Source organism: Lytechinus variegatus, chromosome 13 (assembly GCF_018143015.1).
Source record: "Lytechinus variegatus isolate NC3 chromosome 13, Lvar_3.0, whole genome shotgun sequence".
Taxonomy (NCBI): Eukaryota; Metazoa; Echinodermata; class Echinoidea; order Temnopleuroida; family Toxopneustidae; genus Lytechinus; species Lytechinus variegatus.
Window position 1 is genome coordinate 7,506,611 of NC_054752.1, and position 20,723 is coordinate 7,527,333.

Sequence of the window (20,723 nt, forward strand, 5' to 3'; positions counted from 1 at the left end):
AACACTCATTAATTGCTCCAACACTACAGCTTAATTCCAAACCAAACCTCACTGCAGATAATAATTGGGTGAATAGAATAGATTGTCTCTCGTAGCCGAAAGGTGCATGCAAAGATAGGAATGCCCTACAGAAGGAGTCTATGTTTCACTCATGTTGCATTCCGAAATTTAGAGGAGGAAGTATTCACTTTTTCAAAAGTGGATTAAAAGTCATTCATGAGACGTTTCTATCGAGAGCCAAATCTAATTGCACAAAAATAAACTATGTTTAAAAATATCTGTAGGTATTTGAGGTTATTTTGACATGGGCTAACTCCGAACTGGTCTATAGCCTTTTACTCGTAGGTGATTAGCCAGATTTGCAAAAGGATGTACTTGAACCCTTCTGTTTAAATATATGATAATGATGCTCATATAATGCAAGTCTTCGTGACCTCATTGTTTTACCTTTTGACCATGGGACCAATTATTTTTCTTCCGAGAAAAGTAAGAAAACTGTAAAAGTTCTGTCAATACACCAAAATGGTATTAAAATGATGTGCAGAATGTGTCCTAATAACACTGAGAAGTGTTGAACTAACACCATGAATTCAACACTGGTGCACTGGTGGAAAATGTGTAATGTATTCCTCTGTCCACTCTGGCGGCGAGTAGTTTTCAACACCACTATTTATGCAGTGCATTAAACCAGTTGATTATCTTGGTGTCCCACAGGGTTCCTTTGAGTCACCGCAGATCCTTGAGGGAAAGCAAGCTGGAGGTAGATTTGGCTTCTCTATCGCCCCACTCGGCGACGCTAACAGAGATGGTTTCAAAGGTAGAACGTAGTCTTCAAATCTTTTGTTAAGTTTTCTCCTTTTCTTCATTAAATGTGTCACTCCCCACCCATTTTAAAGAGATTGGATATTTGGATAATATGCTCACTTTAAAGAATGTTTCAATTTGAAGTGATTCCTTATCACAGGGATACTTGATATAAATCTTCCTAAAAGTGAATATATTACTAGCCACTAGCGAAGTACTAGGAACAATAACTAGTAACATTGAAAATGACATTTCGGGGGTGCAATCTTCCACCTTAAAAGATGCAATGTCGCCCATGTGGGGTGCAAAAATAGTGTGTGTTAAAAGAGTGCAGATATATGCACCTTTAAAGGGTACATCTCTGTAACCTTTGGGTTGCATGATGTAGCTAACTGCACCATGAAAGGCACATAGGGGCAACTCTTAGTGAAACTGTTGTACCCTTGGGGTTAGTACTTAACTCCCTATTTTCCACGTTGAATTTATGCTTAGCATTGTTCTTAAATAAACTCAGTCATCATAACCGTCACCATCATTGTTGTAACCATCTTTATTAATGTGCGCTTTATTTGTCATTGTTTGAATGATCACCTTCAAATTCATATTTGTATTGGACATTTCTCTTCAGATTTAGCCATAGGAGCCCCTCATGATGGTGATACCGGACTTGGTCGGGTGTATATCTTCCACAGCTCTGGAAGGGAAGGACTATACCAATCAGCAACACAGGTATATACATTAATGATATAATAGTAATATTATTATAATTTATAATTATCATTTCTATTGATTATTTCTATAATATTACTTCTATATTCTTATTTCTATTAATTAATTAATATTATTATCATTATTATTTTTCTTATTATTATTGTTATTATTATTATTATCATTATTCTTCTTATTATTATATTATTATCATTATTATTATTCTTATTCTTCTTCCTATTATTATTATTGTTGCTGTTGTTATAATAGTATAATACTAATAATGGTAGTTATGATAGCAGTAACAATAATACTGATAAGATTCTGTTTATACTCCATCCACATTGTCTGAACTATCTTTACTCTTTGCTAATAATAATGACTTGTCAGGATGCCTTAATTGCTAGGCTAATAGGCACACCATCATGTACATACTTACTGGATTCCACCTTCAAACCTGAGCGGAGAGTAGCTAAGTGTAGATTTATGCAAATTGCCTCGGTGGGATTCGAAGACAACAGCCCGTTTCGGTTTCTCTTCTGTTTATGGTAACTCCCGTAGGAACTCAGCAGGACAGCATTTTGCTGGTAAACGCCAAGCTGGTATATAACCAATTACTTAGGAGACATTTTACGTCTAGGTTAATCAGTCATAGTGGCTGACATTATAGACGACAGATATCACTCTCGGGGCTTTTTATGAAAGTGGAGACAATGGCAGAGTGGGGATTCGAACTCACAACCTTGCGATTATGAGTCCAATGCTCTAACCACTGGACCACACGACCCTCTGATTACAAGACAAATATCAGGACCGCTACATGACGACACTTTCCCTCATCAGGGCATACAAATGGGATTCTAGGTTCATGTGACCAATTTTCTTGTAAATGAATGGTGTTTGATGTTGCAAAATGCAATTCTATTCTGATGGGTGCATGACAAGCTTTAGTAAGCCCTTCGTTTATGTTTATTTCCAACTTTTCTCATGATATTTTTATGGAGCTACTACATGATATTTTCATCATTTTCTAGGTTTCGTTCAACTTGAAACATTCACATTAATACCATAATAACTTGTCTCTAATTTCAGGTGCTTGACCCTTTGACCTTAGGTTTGACCCTGCCGACCTTTGGCTTCTCTCTATCTTCTGGAATGGACATGGATAATAATCAGTATCCGGGTATGTCCCAAGTTTCAACTTCTCAAACGTACTAATTCTTGTTGTCAACAAAATCATATTTTCAAATTTTAAAGAAAGAGATTGAATGACCAATATGCTTATCTGTGATTGGAAAGATAGATTATGCTCGAGTATAATTCACATTTGATATTGTCTTTTCTACACCATACAGATCTCGCTGTTGGGATGTACAAGGCGTCAACAGTGGCTCTGTTTAGGTATGTAAATATATATATTTTTTAATATATTTGTCTAGGAATGCTGTGAGGATTCGAATAATTAGATTATCTATTGAATAAATTATTAAATTATTGGTTATATGTGATTGAATTATCCCTCAGTGTGTTCTCAAAATATTAAATTGACGAAATTCTATCAATAATTGCAGAGATACCAATTAGTAGGATTCTATACTATCCTATCTGTTAGATTTTTAAGGGAAATTTACAGTTATTAGGATTGCCCCATTGAAATAGGATGTTTGAAACTTGTAAGAATGTTGATGTATGTAATGTTTTTCAAAACTTTAATGAATGAGATTTTATTCTTGGAAATAGGATAAAAAGAAATGAAGGATAATTTTTTCTCACAATTTACAATTTCTCATGTAATTCTTATGATATTAAAGGTTTTATGTATGTTGAATAAAACTATAGATTTCTCGGACATTGCATCCGCAACACTCATAAAGACTGTGTTATCATAAGACTGAAAAGCATTCCATCGATATAAGTTGTTATTATGTTGAACCGAACCTAAATCAAATAAAACAGTTGATTTTGATTATACAAAACATATCCAAAGTGAATATATCTTATCCAATACTGGATTTTGCATGGTTTTACAGTGCACGCTATGAATAACCCTCGCTTGGTGACACACTTTTCTTGATGTTGTGATTAATATCATGGATTTAGAAGATGGATTTACCCTTTGAAATGCATTTTTAGCCAATTCTCGCCCACTTAACAAAAAACACTGTGTCACTTGTTACACATGTAAGTACCACCTGCAATTCGAAGAAATATTGTTATAGTGACTACCATTTAAAGCAACGGTTTGCACAAAAGCTTTTTTAATGGTATTTGAAGTATACACATCCATTTTGCATGTGAAAGAATATGATTTAATGTCAATGTATAAGTTTTTATGGTATAATCACTCAATTACATAATGTTATTGTCATTTTTATATTTCTTTACAATATGGAATATCAATTTAGTTTCATGACAGAGGAAATCTCTTGTGGATGATGATAATTGTAATATTAATGATAGTGATATCCATTTATTTAACTCCATGTAGTTATATTTAATCTATTCTAAAGGACACTTTTATTATTACCCCGGCTTTAGCTTAATCTACATTGATTTTGTTTATGTTTAGTTTGCTTTTGAATTATCATGACAATGCACAGTCTAAGTGCTGCAAAACTTTCATTAATCAATAATTAAGTTTTGTCGATTCATATTGAGCAAAGTTATTTTAATCATTTTTTATTAATACTAATTATATTTGCATGTATTGATATATCTGTATGTATTTTTGATAGAATTATACAAAGTTATAAAAGTGGGAAAGATATATGAATAAATGCGCAATACACTTGTCTATATATGCCTAGGTCGCGACCGGTTGTGAACGTCTCTTCAAATATCATTGTCGATCTTGGAACCGGGATCCGATTGAAGGAGCGTAATTACCGGCTTCTAAGTGGTGCCCTGGTACTAGGGTAGGTTCTTGTTGATATTTGGGGATTTACATATGGGTATATAGAGATTGTATTAAATAAGGGTTAGATGAATAGGCTTACACTACATTAATGGAAGCTATTCTGAGGAATGAAAAAATGCCATTGAGAAAGTACATGCCATGCGTGTAGTAGTATCGAAATAGTGGAAGAAGTGGACGAGCTGTGACGTTAAATCTAAAGAATTGCCATGCCTGATTGTAGTAGTAGAATTCCCATTAGAAATATTATCAAAAGTAGCATATAGATACCAGCCATAGTAGAAGTAGTAGTAGTAGTAGTAGTAGTAGTAGCAGTAGTAGTAGTAGTAGTAGTAGTAGTAGTAGCAGTAGTAGTAGTAGTAGTAGTAGTAGTAGTTGTTGTATAGTAGAAGTAGTAGTAGTGTATAGGTGTAGTAGTAGTAGTAGTAGTAGTAGTAGTAGTAGTAGTAGTAGTAGTAGAAGTAGTAGGAGTAGTAGTAGTAGTAGTAGTAGTAGTAGTAGTTGTTGTTGTTGTTGTATAGTAGAAGTAGTAGTAGTAGTAGTAGTGTAGTAGTGTTGTAGTGGTTTCTGTTTATAGTAAAGCCTCATCTTATTTTACAATAAACTGCTAATTTTGTTCGTGTTTGTATAATTATATTCCCTTTTAACAGGTTCAACGTTACTCTCTGCTTATCATTTGATGGGATAAATGTACCGGATGAAATTAGTGAGTATTATTTGTCCATAGGATATACAAATTCTGTGGGTCAAACTCCCACCTAAATCATGTAAATCTCATTCCTTTATCACTTTTACTCCCGGGAGTGGAGAAAGTCCATACAGTCTGTGCGATGACCATGATTAATATACACACAAAGCACTTGAGAGATTTTTCAATGTATATTAAGCGCAACAGGAATGCCAAATATGTTTTTTCTTTCAAAATCAAACACAAAAACAATTCAGTTTACAGAAAAATCAAGGAGCAAACACGTATACAGCTGTAGAAGCATACTATAATATAATGATAAAACAAAATTATGATGTTTTTGACTGAGAACCCTTTTAATCTCACAACAACGTTCCAATATATTATTATTATTATGATTAGTATTATCATTATTATTATTACTACTACTATCATTATTATTAGTATTATTATTATTATTACTACTACTATCATTATTATTATTATGATTAGTATTATTATTATTACTACTATCATTATTATTAGTAGTACTATTATTATTACTACTACTATCATTATTATTATTATGATTAGTATTATCATTATTATCATTATTATTATTACTACTATCATTATTATGATTAGTATTATCATTATTACTACTATCATTATTATTATTATGATTAGTATTATCATTATTATCATTATTACTACTATCGTTATTATTGTTATGATTAGTATTGTTATCATTAATATCATTATTATTATTATTATTATTGTGTTTCTGCTTCTAGCTTTGGACTATGAGTTGATAGCAGATGCTAAACTCCCAGTCAGTCAGCGATGCTACTTTGAACTGCTTGGTCAGCCCGACGCAGCTTCTATCCAGGATCGAGTCACGCTGTCAACCGGGACAGAGATATGCCTCTCTCACGTTGCCTACATTCCGGTAATAAACACAAACTAGTAATAGTGACTAGGCAAAATGGTCAGCTGAGTACAATTAATATTTCAGGAAAATTTGAATACTTTCCAATACAATTTGACTAGAATTAAAAAAGGGTCAGCTGAGTGCAATTGCTATTTCAATCAAATTAAGAATTTGACTAATATTTTAAAAAGGGTCAGCTGAGTGCAATTGATATTTCAGTCAACTTTGAATACTTTCCAATAGAATTTGACTAGAATTCAAAAAAGGGTCAGCTGAGTGCAATTGTTATTTCAATCAAAATTGAATACTTTCCAATAGAATTTGACTAGAATTAAAAGAGGGTCAGCTGAGTGCAATTGTTATTTCAATCAAAAGAATTTGACTAATATTTTAAAAGGGTCAGCTGAGTGCAATTGATATTTCAGTCAACTTTGAATACTTTCCAATAGAATTTGACTAGAATTCAAAAAAGGGTCAGCTGAGTGCAATTGATATTTCAATCAACTTTGAATACTTTCCTACAGATTGATGAGAATTGAGAAAGGGTCAGCTGAGTGCAATTGTTATTTCAATGAAAATTGAATACTTTCCAATAGAATTTGACTAGAATTAAAAAAGGGTCAGCTGAGTGCAATTGATATTTCAATCAAATTTGAATACTTTCCAATAGAATTTGACTAAAATTCATTCGTTTCGTATCAGAGAATATTAAAAAATATGACTAGACATTTTAATAGTACCCAGCTGACTAAGGGGGTTTTGCAAGAAAATATTTGCAATCAATTGCAAAATTTTATTGCAAATTTGAAAGGGAGTGATCATTTATGATTAAAACAAATCAATTCACTCTTGTTGATGTAAGAAGCAGACCGTTGATCGATAGTAAGTTTGAATTATTTGCAAGAATTATGATTAATTTTAGGATCTAAAATTGATTTGCCATTGATTGCAAGTTTCTTGCAACACCCCCATCAGTCATGGCGATATATCACGCGTGGTAATCAATTACTAGCCGAGCTAAGAGACCATTCAGACATGTGATCTATCGCCACTGTCGGGATGGTACATTTTTCGACTTTCATCTTCAAAACCCGCCAGCTGGCGCTGTTTAACTACAAGCACACATAACCTCGTTACCAAAAATCACTGATGCAATATATAAGGCAAATGTTAATATCTCAAGTAGATGTGAAAACACTTTGATGATTAATTTTGCTTGAATAAAGTAAATTTGCCGGATATGAGCATATGATATCCATCAAAATTACATGTCTGTATAATCTTACAAGGTTGATATTATTGGATTTTAAAGACGGCTTGACGATTTAAAATGGTTTATTAGCGGGCTAGCAAAATACACATTTTAGTTTGTTTTGATTTTGAAAGGGGGCGTGGTTGCCCGAGAAAGGGCTCGTGACCCGACCCGTAAAGGGCGGGCAGCGCTTTTTGGCGCCCGCGCCAAAGAATTTGGGCACAATGCCAGACATTTGCCGCGGTTGAGCTATGCGCGGATAAAAGTGCGGGGAATGCTTCATTTTCGTTTTGGCTTTCAATGAAGAGAGATGACGGTGCATGTGTAAAGCGTGCTTACAAAATTTTTTGAAAATTTTCTTTCGGCACTGGCAACTAGGCCTAGGTGGCAGATATTTCGACATTTGTCTAGCTACCTATACCGGATATCTACACAAAGGATTCATACTTTTATTGGATTATACAGACGCTGATTTCAGTTTTTTACTGTCTTCAGACTTCAGCCTCAGGAATTGTTGCCGTAGAACTAAGACTAAGTTAGCTGTGCCGATTTGTGGACCTAAAAGATTCAGTTTGCAACTTCAGGATTGAATTTTTTCTTGGCGGTTCGCTTGATTGAACTTTGGAGGTGATTGCATCCAGGATTCATTGGACTTGGGCTGAGTGACGGAGCTTCGAGTCTAACTCTAGTTTCGCGAGTTGATCATGCCAAAGGTTAAGGCCAAGAAAATAACGACCGCAGGTGCGAGGAAGGGAGATGACACACCGAAGAGGAGGCCGGGTCGGCCGAGAGGTCCACGGGCGACGTCAACCCCCGCAAGTGTGGATCTGGGGCTGGGAGGCGGCAACAACGGGCCAGGAAGGAGCGGTGAGTTAAATCCCTCTCAGTCTCAAGTTGTCGATGTTGATGAAAAAAGTGGTAGGCCTAGGTCTAAAGTTGGTGATAAAATGGCAGAGCTAGATCTAGATCTAGTGGGGCGGGAAGGCCAGGCGCCCGTGGGCAGATCTATTGCTTGGCATGAGATAGTAGCTCAGGAGTCGGATACCGGTAGCTCGGGGCAGGCTCAGCCAGCAGTTTCAGTGCCGGCGCGGTCGGCAGGGGTAGCCGAAGATCTAGGCCTAGATCTAGTGGAGGTCGGTGTTGAGAGATCTGAGCCCCAGGCGCCTAGGCTTTCTGCCGTGTTGGGGGCACCGGAACCATTTATTAGCGCATGCGACCCACTAGGTGTGGAAGTGGCTATCTCACTGAAGGAAAAAATTTGGGCAAGTGAATATATAGATTTGGGAGTGCTCCTTAAGCATAATAATGCACGTGATGAGTTTGGGGCCTTGAGTGTAGGTGACACCACTTTGAGTTTGTGTCAATCGGGATCTGGTCTTGGTTTGCAACTTCAACCTCAATCAAAGGCTAAGAAAATCATGTCGGTAGAGCAGTGGACTTCGGTGTTTCTAGTATTTGCCTCAATTTACGCTGAGAAGCACATTGAAAGGAGCAGGGAGCTCATGAAATATATGGATTTGATAAGGCATGCAGCCCGTGCGTTTGCAGGTTATGGCTGGCGTGACTATGACACTCAGTTTAGGAGCAAGCAGGCGCGTTTACCCGGGCGATCCTGGGCGAGCGTCGACGCCGAGTTGTGGTTGATGCTGGTGGCCTCTAATGGTCCGCGGCAGCGCCACAATTTACCCCATGCCCCTCGCCATCAGTTCTACAGAGGGGAGTACGGCGCGAGAAAATCTTTTCCCTTCGGAGGAAAGGGACCCGGAGCCAATGGCACACCCAGCCGAGGCGTGTGCTTTGCCTTTAATAGAGGCAAGTGCATGCGAGGCAAAGCTTGCATCTATGAGCACAAGTGTTCCCGCTGCCAGGCGACAGGTCATGGGGCTAAGCAGTGTAGCCAAGGGCGGGCCGGTTCCAGTCCCGCTGGCAGTAAATAGGTCTACGGCTAGTGCGGTGTCGTCTATTGCTCCGACCCCTATTAAGTTAGCACGTTTGGTGCCCATGTTAGCTACTTATCCTAATCAGGAGCATGCTCAGTGCTTGTATAATGGTTTTAAGTTTGGTTTTTCATTACATTTTGAAGGGGACAGGGTCCCATTGGTTGTTAAAAACCTGAAATCAGCATTCGAACACATGGATACGTTGAAAAAGAAATTGAGGGATGAAATAGACTTAGGTAGGATAGTTGGGCCTTTTGTTGTTCCTCCCTTCGAGAATATGAGGTGTTCACCAGTGGGGTTGGTGCCCAAAAAGGCCCCAGGGGAGTTCCGTATGATTCAACATTTATCGGCACCCAGGGGAAATTCAGTTAATGATGGCATACCGGAGGGGCAGTGTACAGTAACATATTCGTCCTTTGATTCGGCGGTAGATATTGTGACGCAATTGGGGCGGGGTGCCCTTATGGGAAAGACTGACATTAAGTCAGCTTTCAGGCTCTTGCCTGTTCACCCAAAAGATTTTGAGTTGCTTGGGATGTATATAGATGGTCGTTACTATTTTGATCGTTGTTTGCCGATGGGCTGCGCAGTTTCTTGTTCCACTTTTGAATGTTTTAGTACTTTTTTAGAGTTTTGCGCGAGAAAAGTTGCGAAGTCGCAAAATATTGTCCATTATTTGGATGATTTCTTTTTTGCAGGCGGCCCTGCCTCGGAGGATTGCAGGCGGGCAATGCATTGTTTTGAAGCAATTTGCGAACGATTTGGGGTGCCCATAGCGCGAGAAAAAACGGAAGGCCCGACCACACAGTTGTCATATCTTGGGCTGGTAATAGATAGCGTTTCTCAGCAGGTTCGGGTACCGGAGGACAAAATTGAGAAATTAGTAGGGAAATTAAATTGGGCGGTACAGAAACAAAAAATTTCCCTAAGAGACATTCAGTCGATTGTAGGTAGCCTAAACTTTGTATGTAAGGCAATTGCTCCAGGGCGAGCATTCATGAGACGGCTCATTGACTTAACTAAGAGCGTTAAGCGTCCTTTTCACATGGTTAGGTTGACGAGAGGGGCTAAGGCTGACTTGCGGGTTTGGTTGGAGTTCTTGGCACATTTTAATGGTCAAGTTTTCTTCCGGGCTCCAGGCTGGTTTGGAAGCGAGGAAATTCAGTTTTTCACTGATGCGGCGGCTGGCATTGGTTTTGGAATTTTCTTTGGAGGCAGGTGGGCTCAATCCAGGTGGCCTGCTGATTTCCAGGCCGGTAGGAGGTCTATAGCTTTTTTAGAGCTATTCCCTATTTGGGTAGGCTTGGAGATTTGGGGCATGGAGCTAAAGGACAAGAATATATTGTTTAATTGTGATAATCAGGCCGTGGTGGCAGTACTTAACAAGCAGTCGGCGCTATGCCCTGATATTATGGTTTTGGTGAGGAAGGTGGTGATTATATGTTTAAGCAATAATATAGTGTTGAGGGCTAGGCATGTACATGGATGTGATAATGGTATAGCTGATGCACTATCTCGATTTCAGATGCCGAGGTTCCATGCGTTAGCACCGGGGGCCGCCCGGGAGGGCGTGGAGGTTCCAGTCCGTCTTTGGAAGAGCTGGCTATCGAGAGAAGTCGACTGCTGATGGCTTCTAGGGCAGCTCGAACACACACAACTTACTCTATTGCCTTGGGGCATACGTGAAATTTTGTAAAGTGTACGGATACGACCCCCAGCTACCCCCTAATGTAGAATGGGTGGCGCAGTTCATTTCTTATTTATCCTTTATGGGATATGCAGGGTCTACTATTCAAACATACATATCTGGGTTGGCATTTTATATGAGTTCATCTGGGCTAAAGGATGTGACCAAGAGTTTTGTGATTACAAGGTTAATTGAAGGGTGTAGGCGAAGTACTTTGAGAAGAGATGCTAGGCATCCAATCACATTGTCTGTGTTAAATAGAATGCTCGCCTACTTGAGGCATGTTTGTGGTAGTCATTACGATGTTTTGATGTACTCTGCTGCTTTTTCAGTGGCATTTTATGGTTTGTTGAGAGTTAGTGAGTTGACAGTAGAGTCCAGGCATAGATGTGAGTCTATTCTGCAGCACACAGATGTTAGGGTCACTGGCGATGCACCGCATCGCAGGGTGGAATTATTCCTAAGGAAGTCAAAGACTGACCAGCGGGGAAATGGGTGCACCATTTCGATACCAGAGTTGGGGACAGTTAGCTGCCCTGTGATGGCGGTTATTCGTTATTTAGAAATCCGCCCAAAGAATGGTGGAGCCTTCTTTTGTTCATATGGTGCTCTCCCGCTAACTAGGCGTGAATTTGGAAACATGATAAAACGATGTTTGACATACGGGGATATGCCGGCGGCAATGTTTTCATCGCATTCCTTTCGTATTGGGGCGGCTACGACCGCTGCCATGGCCGGTTGCTCGGATGAAGAAATCCAACGCATGGGGCGTTGGGTTTCGAGTGCACATCGGAGATATATAAGACTCGACATGGTTAAGTAAAAAAAAAAAAAAAAAAAAAAAAAAAAAAAAAAGAACGAAAATATATATGAAATGATGATTTTAGGTTATTTGACATTTTGACCAAAATCAGGTGTAAGTTATCTTCCAATAATGTCACAACGCGTTTACTTTACACGAGGACATGTGCTTTAATCAAAGCCGTGGCCGATGGGTTGTTGGATATTTGGGTGTATAATTCTCAATATATCTGCCTACATGGTATTGTTTTATTTTATTCAGCCCTATTCAGAAGCAGGGTGGTATGTTCAGTGCCAAGAGGCTTGTTTACAAAGGAGCCCTTGTTACAGTATACATTATACATTATACATTATGCATCATATATTATACATTATACATTATACTTTATTACATTCTTTATACAAAATGAAGAAAGAGATGGTACTATATTGATGGGAATGTGTTTATACGTTATACATTATACATTATACCTTATACATTTTACATTATACATTATACCTTATACATTTTACATTATACATTATACATTATTATAAATTGATTGGAATGTGCTCAGACATTATACATTATACATTATTATATATTGGTTGGAATGTGTTTATACATTATACATTATTACATTATACAAAAGGAAGAAAGGGATAGTACTATATTGATTGGAAGGTGTTTGGAACATCAGATTGATCATAACGACCCCCCCCCCCCCCCCCCCCCCCTGTACATGTTGATATCAATATACATGTATCATCAAAATAACTCTGGGCTTAATATTGAATGAGTAAGTGCGGGTTTAATGATATCACACAATTACGAGCATTCTGCTTTTTAGAGAGAATGTTACAACGGTATAATGACGTGTTTAATATCAATGCTTTCAGGATTAAGGGGAGGGGTCAAAAATGTGATTACATACATTGTATCTTGGAGGGGAAAACCCCGTGATGAAGGGGTGGTGAAGGGTAGCAGACCTTTCAGGGGGAAATTTTCATACTTCAAAATTCTGCCCAGCCCTCTTTTCTTGTTTTCTATTACAGGACCTGTGGTGTGGATCATAGGGGACTCGATAGTGTTTTGGGCACATCGCAGGGCGAAGAACACCGGCGAGGCTGACCTTGGACTTGGAACGTCGGTCCGCTGGTTGGGGAAAAGGGGGCTACGAATTGAAGGGGTAAGCGATTGGTTAGATAAGATGGGTCGGAGTGAACCAAAGCCTTCAGTAGTAGTATTGCATGTAGGAACGAATGACATTGAGGCACTGTCCAAGAAGAAGCTGGCTAGTTTGACGTATAGACTTTTTGACGCCAATAAGGACAAATTTCAAATAGTGTGGTCGGACATTTTGGAGAGGGTTTGGTACCCCGCTGGCTGTACAGGAGATCAAGGTAAATTGGACTTAAAGAGAAGGGCGGCCAATAGGTACGCCAAGGCTTTAGCTGCAAGATTTCATGGTAAAGCCATACCGCATCCATCAATATCCCATAATGACATTTCGCTGTACAGAACTGATGGCCTACATCTGGCCGATGAAGGGTTGGACAGATTTATCAGTGAGTTAAAAGTTGGTCTTTCATATCTTCGTTGAGTATGTATTTATACATTTTACCTTAGTCGCTCCGGCGTGACCGACTCCAGACCGTCCGATCCGATAGTATGAATAAGGGTTTTGGCTGGTCTGGAGCCGGTTTCACCAGTGTGTCTATGCTTTCATAATGTATCATTTGTTGTTATTTAGCTGCTCATGCATTTACGTTCAATGTATGCATGCATTAAATCATGTTGGGGTCAGTTATGGATAACCTAGATATACATTGTAATGGAGGAATGAGCAATGTTCCCTGGTACCCCCCCCCCCCCCCTGGTAAAAGCACTAAGGATGATAACGTTGGTGAATACTAGTAGAATGATCCTGTAATGGTTGCTAAGATTTATTGAATATCTTGGTAGATACGAGTAAAATTTTGACGTGTTTGTTGGCGGTCGATCATATATAAATAAATTATATATTCTCGTTTGGCGGTAATTTGGCAATTAGGCCACCTGAAACACGTATTTTCCAAGAATAATTGGGTATTTCTGGTCATGCCAGGGCAGGCATGTGGATTTTAATCAATTATGTTATGTTATTATGTAAGTTGCAGGTCCCCACTCGTTACCTAGGTGAGGGGGACCTATTTGTACATACAAATGTTTGAGAACGCTGTTAAACTGAAATAATTGTGTCATGCTTAAAGTTTAATCTTAGCCTGACCTGATCTTAAAGGCGGGCAGGCTGGTCTATAGTCATGGGCATTCATATATCTCTATATGCTATATTTATGTCATCTGTAATCCACCGATAGCTCATAATTAATAGCTGTGCTGGGATTCCGGTCCGGCTAGCAGGGAACCAGTGGGAAAACAGCCATGAATTTTAAACATTGAAGAACTTACGAGGGGGGCCTTCTAGCCGGGGGTTTAACCCCTCTCCGAGGAGCTTATTAAACAAGGGTATCGGTTGGTTACAGACATTATCGGTATATGTATATGTGATGATATTCATACACTGTACACAAAAAGCAGAATTGGTAAAGATGCACATTCATCTCTATTTTCATTAAAGCCACGACAAATCGCAATTCACTTGTTCTTGTTGTTTTGTTAGCCGTGAATAATGGATTTTAAAGACGGCTTGACGATTTAAAATGGTTTATTAGCGGGCTAGCAAAATACACATTTTAGTTTGTTTTGATTTTGAAAGGGGGCGTGGTTGCCCGAGAAAGGGCTCGTGACCCGACCCGTAAAGGGCGGGGCAGCGCTTTTTGGCGCCCGCGCCAAAGAATTTGGGCACAATGCCAGACATTTGCCGCGGTTGAGCTATGCGCGGATAAAAGTGCGGGGAATGCTTCATTTTCGTTTGGCTTTCAATGAAGAGAGATGACGGTGCATGTGTAAAGCGTGCTTACAAAATTCCCACCTCCTCCCCATTACCATCCTCTAGTTATAATTAAGGGGGATGTTGACATATATATCGTGGGGGGATTCTTGCATATTATGGATATGGTTGTGTATTTATTGTCCTTGTGCATTCTTAATGTTATTTTGTTTATTTAGTTTTTGTTTGCAAGGAAGAAGTCAATTCGAAATTACTATGAAGCAGGTTATGCCTCAAACGTTCATGTGAGTTGTCATAAAAATCCAAGTTATGGATGGTTATAGAAAAAATCTGGGGATTGAAATTATAATTTTCTCAGGTCATTTGAGAAGAAATGTTTATGAATTCATAATTTCTATGTATGTTTTATTTTCCTCTACCATGAGCATTATATATGAAGAAATGTTTGATAAGATTGCATAGGCTTCATTTCAGATAAAGTTATTTCTCGGGTCTGCATCGGACTCCTTAGGAATTAGACGGAAGTATTGTCCCAATTTTTAGGCTTCTTCAAGTTCAGCCGAATGTTCAGGTCTTTAGGCGTAGTATGTTGGTATACTTATGTGAATTTGTATGGTAATTTTGTCATGGTGTATTTATTATTAATACTGCCCACCTTTGGTATAGGAAGCAGCTCACGCATCAGTCAGATTTGAGTTATGGTTTTTAAATATCTGTTGTGTGCTGCCCGTTCAGGCAGAAATTGTGAAGAAATGATCGTTTTGGGGAAAGATATTGAAGAAAATATTATTTAGTTTAATTGCATTGATGTATATGTTAATGACGAACACGCATTGGTCATTTACAACGAGTGATACTTTCGTACCTTGCTTCCCTTTGCCAGAGTATGGCCATATTAGTGAATTTCGTTTGGTGAAACAAATTTCTTTCTGAATTCAATTTCCTTTATTAAAGTTCCTTTAAGGGGCTCAATATTTTCAGTGGGATGAAAATTGGATACCTATAGTTGGCTTGAATACCAGCAGTAGTTGATCTTGGCAAAGTGTGATTAGGGGGGGGGGGGGGTACAAGTACTTTTGCATTTATATTTTCCAGGGAAGTTGTATTTGTTGAATCTATATGATACTCTATAATGAATGGTGTATGAAGTAGTTGGAGGGTGATGGTATACTTTTCATGGTTAATTTCAGAATCTAGGCAGAGCCTAGGCTGATAGAAGAGCGTAACACGAATCCAAATTCGAGGGTGTTTGACCTGGTCGCACACCAATCCTAACAACGATCGTCGTGCATAAGTGGGCCGTAAGGGAATTTTATCCTCCTGTCCTATTTTGGCCAGTGGGCAGGCGGGTTTTCGCCCTTACTCGTTTTTGGGAGGAGTGTTGACGCCTTGTGTGTTGTTGAAAAACAAGCAGTTGAAGTTCTGGGGGCATGATTTCAGTAAGAGGCGCATTATTAAAGTACCTCCTTTTTTCCTTTCCATGCCAGGGCAGGCATGTGGATTTTAATCAATTATGTTATGTTATTATGTAAGTTGCAGGTCCCCACTCGTTACCTAGGTGAGGGGGACCTATTTGTACATACAAATGTTTGAGAACGCTGTTAAACTGAAATAATTGTGTCATGCTTAAAGTTTAATCTTAGCCTGACCTGATCTTAAAGGCGGGCAGGCTGGTCTATAGTCATGGGCATTCATATATCTCTATATGCTATATTTATGTCATCTGTAATCCACCGATAGCTCATAATTAATAGCTGTGCTGGGATTCCGGTCCGGCTAGCAGGGAACCAGTGGGAAAACAGCCATGAATTTTAAACATTGAAGAACTTACGAGGGGGGCCTTCTAGCCGGGGGTTTAACCCCTCTCCGAGGAGCTTATTAAACAAGGGTATCGGTTGGTTACAGACATTATCGGTATATGTATATGTGATGATATTCATACACTGTACACAAAAAGCAGAATTGGTAAAGATGCACATTCATCTCTATTTTCATTAAAGCCACGACAAATCGCAATTCACTTGTTCTTGTTGTTTTGTTAGCCGTGAATAATTACACACGTTATTACTTTCTTTATTTGTTTACTTTATATATTTATTTACTTTTATACTTTATTTATTGTTTCACTCAAATTCATAGTTCCTATACTGTTCCTATTCATTTAATCACTTTCACTTCAATTGCTTTTATCAGTAAATAAATCATAAAAAATGTAGTTTATATCTATTTGTCCATTATGATAACTTTAAACATTCATTTTTATGTTATCATTTATGTCTAAATATTTGTTAATATATTTTATTAAGCATTGCCTAGACAATAACTCAAATTCTGAATTTATTTAAATGTATGATGTCATTGTTATTTGTTACAATTGTAAATCTTTTTTCAGAGGTTTTGCTGATCTTTTGTACCTGAATCAATATATACAATTTAGTGAATTATTAAACGAATAAAAGAAAGAAAGAAAGAAATGAATAAACATCAAATGAATACATAAATAAATAATTGAATAAATAAATAAATAATTAATTAATCCAAGTAATTCGTCGTAACTTTGTGACTCAATCTCAAGAGGTTAATCTTTTGATACAATGGTTATTGTTTGCATAAGAATTCGATAAAATATCTTTTCTTTTCTTTTTTCATCAGAATTCCATCCAGGACAAACTCACCCCCATCACCATGCGGGCCAACTACACCCTCATCACAGACCAGCTCAACGGAACTGTCTTAGAACCAGCTGATATACAACCTATACTCAATAACAACATCCCTGCCTCGGCATCTCTGACAGTAAGACCTTTTTTTATGTGATTATTGAACAAAAGAAAGCAAGATATTAACTATGTACCAAATATTGGTCTTCACTTAATGCCCACAATCATAGCATTGATTATCATTCCAATTGAAGATATGCTTGACCTTCTGAAGTCTGTTTCCGGGGACTGGCAGGTGCCATTGAACACTCTTTGACTTCCATTCTTGAATTGATAGTTAGACATATATCTTATTCAAAATCAATTCTGTAAAGTAATTATAAACAAACGTATGTTCAACCCCAGATTCCTTCATTCTTACTTCACTTTACAACAGCGAGAAATCGTTTCAGGGAGTTCTCACATTTAGGATGGTAGACTTTTATAATTATGGAAATGCCATATCTCTTTTTAGAATGTTAGTAATAATAATAAAAGTAATGATAATGATGATTTCCGCTCCCTGGTGAGCATTCCTTGCATTCATCGCTGCCTCATTATGGCGTTGGCAAATTCAAACATACAATATCCTTCGCATCCTACCGGGTACCCATTTAGCACCTGGGTCGAGAGTGGCAAAGTGTGGATTAACGCCCTGACAAAGGACGCTAGACCGCGGTGGGATTCGAATACACGACCCTCTGTTTACAAGGAGAGAGTCAGAACCACTATACCACGGCTCTTGAGATTTCAAATACACTCTTATTTCATATTTCCCATGTATTTTCATAGGTTCCAATCCTGAGAAATTGCCAAAATGTTACATGTGTGCCAGACCTGAGACTTAGTGTCACAAAGTAAGTACACTTGTTTTGTTTCCCTTACTAGAAAATTCAATTCAATCAAATTTATTTCACATGTGTATAAAAAGACAATGCATACAATTACAGGGGTAAAAAACATATACATGAGATCACACAAAATACAGAGAATACAGATGTGTGGAATTTAACAAAGGCCAGCGGCCTTTCAGAGGCAAATCCCAAACGTTTATAAACAGACAAAAAGTATTAAAAATAGAAGTAAGCTAGGAAAACACACAAAAAGCAAACCGGCTTAAGGAACAATTCACGAGTTTTTAAGATTTTTCTTTTTGTATTTTCGTTTAAAAGAGTTGAGTGAAGGGCAAGATAATTGGGTAAACTATTCCAGAGAGAGGGACCAACATATTCGATTATTAGTTCGTGAGAAGTTATATTTGAAATAAGGCAAATAAAAGTTATCAGACTGTCTGGTAATGTAATTACTAACACATTTGTTAGTGAGTGAAGGGCCTATCTGTGATGTTGAGAGTATTTTGATTACACGAAGATATAATAATATCAATGATAATAGAAATGACAATTAGTGTAATAACATGTATACCCAGGGTAGCCACTTCAGTTCCAAAAATTGTTCTCCATGCGGGTTCTGCTATTAATATTACGCCGGCTTTAGCTAGGCTGCCTAGACACTCAAGCATTCAAGGAATTTCTTCCAACTAATTTACCTAATCACATCACCTAGGACGAGTGCAACGTGATTTAGTATTTTCCCATGCATTGAAAAAATCTGACACACACACACAAAAAAAAACTCTTACAATTATGGATCCAGGGGTGGGGGCTTATTTTCTATATTCAAGAGGATTGCTACCCCCCCCCATTCTGTGACTCGCCCCTCCCTCATGTTGGATTCATCACTGATCCCAGGTACAAAAGATAACTTACATTTTGATATCTTTGTAGGAATCTTGAAAAGTTATTCGTTGGAGACCGAAAGAACATAATTATGATCATCACCATCACAAACCACGGCGAGGATGCGTACCAATCTAAACTCAGGATTCATACCCCTACAGAGCTTGTTTTTAAGAAGGCTGAACAACTGCGATTGGTGAGCCTTATATACTATGTTTAGTTTATGTATAATTTTGTATATAAAGTTTTTTTCTATATATAAAGTAAACTATATTTCATTTTGCATTTTTGATTAATTCAAACTAAATCTAATTTTATGATAAATGGATGTATTGCACTGAAGGCAACATTTGATTTACAATTTAACCCTTTGCACGCTGATGCTGCAATTTTGCACATCCGTACAATTTAAATTCAACAATCGTATTGTTGTCACTATTCCCCCCCCAAAAAAAAAAAAACTATATATATATATATATATATATATATATATATATATATATATATATATAATTTGTTTGCATTTGCATTTAGATTTTGTTTATGTTGGATAAGTGTTTGAAATGGGAAATGAATAAATGAAATTAGATTCATGATGATGATAATTGTGGTGGTGGGATGATGATGATGATGATGATGGCGGTGGTGGTGGTGGTGGTGTTTTTAGTGATCATGATGATGATGATGATAATGATGATGTTAATTATGATGATGATGGTGGTGGTGTTTTTAGTGATCGCGATGGTGATGATGATTATGATGATGATGGTGGTGGTGGTGGTGGTGTTTTTAGTGATCATGATGGTGATGATGATGATGATAATTATGATGATGATGGTGGTGGTGTTTTTATTGATCGCGATGGTGATGATGATTATGATCATGGTGATGATGATTATGATCATGATGATGATGACGATGATGGTGGTGGTGGTCGTGTTTTTAGTGATCATGATGGTGATGATGATGATAGTGGTAATGATGATGGTGGAATGGTGATGATGATAATGATGATGATGGTGTTGTTGTTGATGATGGTGATGAAGTTGGTGGTGATCAAGATGGTGATGTCGGTGATAATGGTCTTGGTGTTGCAGCAAATGAGGTTGAGAAAGTTTTTGCAGCATGTGTTAGAAACTACATTTCTTTCTAAATAATTCACGGACGCAGACTCCTCCAAAACTTAATCATGTTTATGTTTATCTCTCCATTTCTATTTCAGACTCACGATTTCATTTCTTCCTGTTCCAATGACCTACAACTTTCTTTAGTCACGTGCTCTGTGGGGAATCCCCTGCCAGCTGATTCAGAAGTAAGTCACTGGATCCCTCGGAAAAAAAGATCAGAATATCTCAGAGAGAAATAAAGCATGAAACTATTACCGGGCTTGGTTTGCTATTTATAATGAATTATTTTTTTTTATTGTTAACATTATCATCGTTGATTGTCACTCTTTATGACATTTTTTTAGTGTTGAGCCAAGCAGGGGTGTTTTCATGAAAAGTATTTTCACTGATTTTAATCACCAGTTTGCTATCAGCCAATCAGGTGTGAAGGATTTGTAGGAGCTTATGGCATTTGTCACTGGAAATTACCGACAAACTTCTTGAAATGTCCCTCGATCCTCAGATTTTATTTGTTGATGATAATGAAGATATCTTACAAGTGAATGGTTACTTCACCTATTTTCTTCTAACAAATGTTATTT

General features: G+C 37.8%; 1 protein-coding gene across 1 annotated transcript in view; it reads left to right on the forward strand.

Moving 5' to 3' along the window:
• Positions 1-20,723, forward strand: part of LOC121425848 (integrin alpha-8-like) — a 73,488-nt gene that overhangs the window by 42,510 nt on the left and 10,255 nt on the right. Inside the window, exons 10-20 of the mRNA XM_041621929.1 lie at positions 715-817; positions 1,433-1,533; positions 2,605-2,695; positions 2,868-2,913; positions 4,320-4,427; positions 5,077-5,132; positions 5,888-6,042; positions 17,230-17,373; positions 18,069-18,133; positions 19,064-19,211; positions 20,238-20,327. Of these exons, the coding sequence (XP_041477863.1) occupies positions 715-817; positions 1,433-1,533; positions 2,605-2,695; positions 2,868-2,913; positions 4,320-4,427; positions 5,077-5,132; positions 5,888-6,042; positions 17,230-17,373; positions 18,069-18,133; positions 19,064-19,211; positions 20,238-20,327 (1,107 nt within the window). The remainder of the gene's footprint in view (positions 1-714; positions 818-1,432; positions 1,534-2,604; positions 2,696-2,867; positions 2,914-4,319; positions 4,428-5,076; positions 5,133-5,887; positions 6,043-17,229; positions 17,374-18,068; positions 18,134-19,063; positions 19,212-20,237; positions 20,328-20,723) is intronic.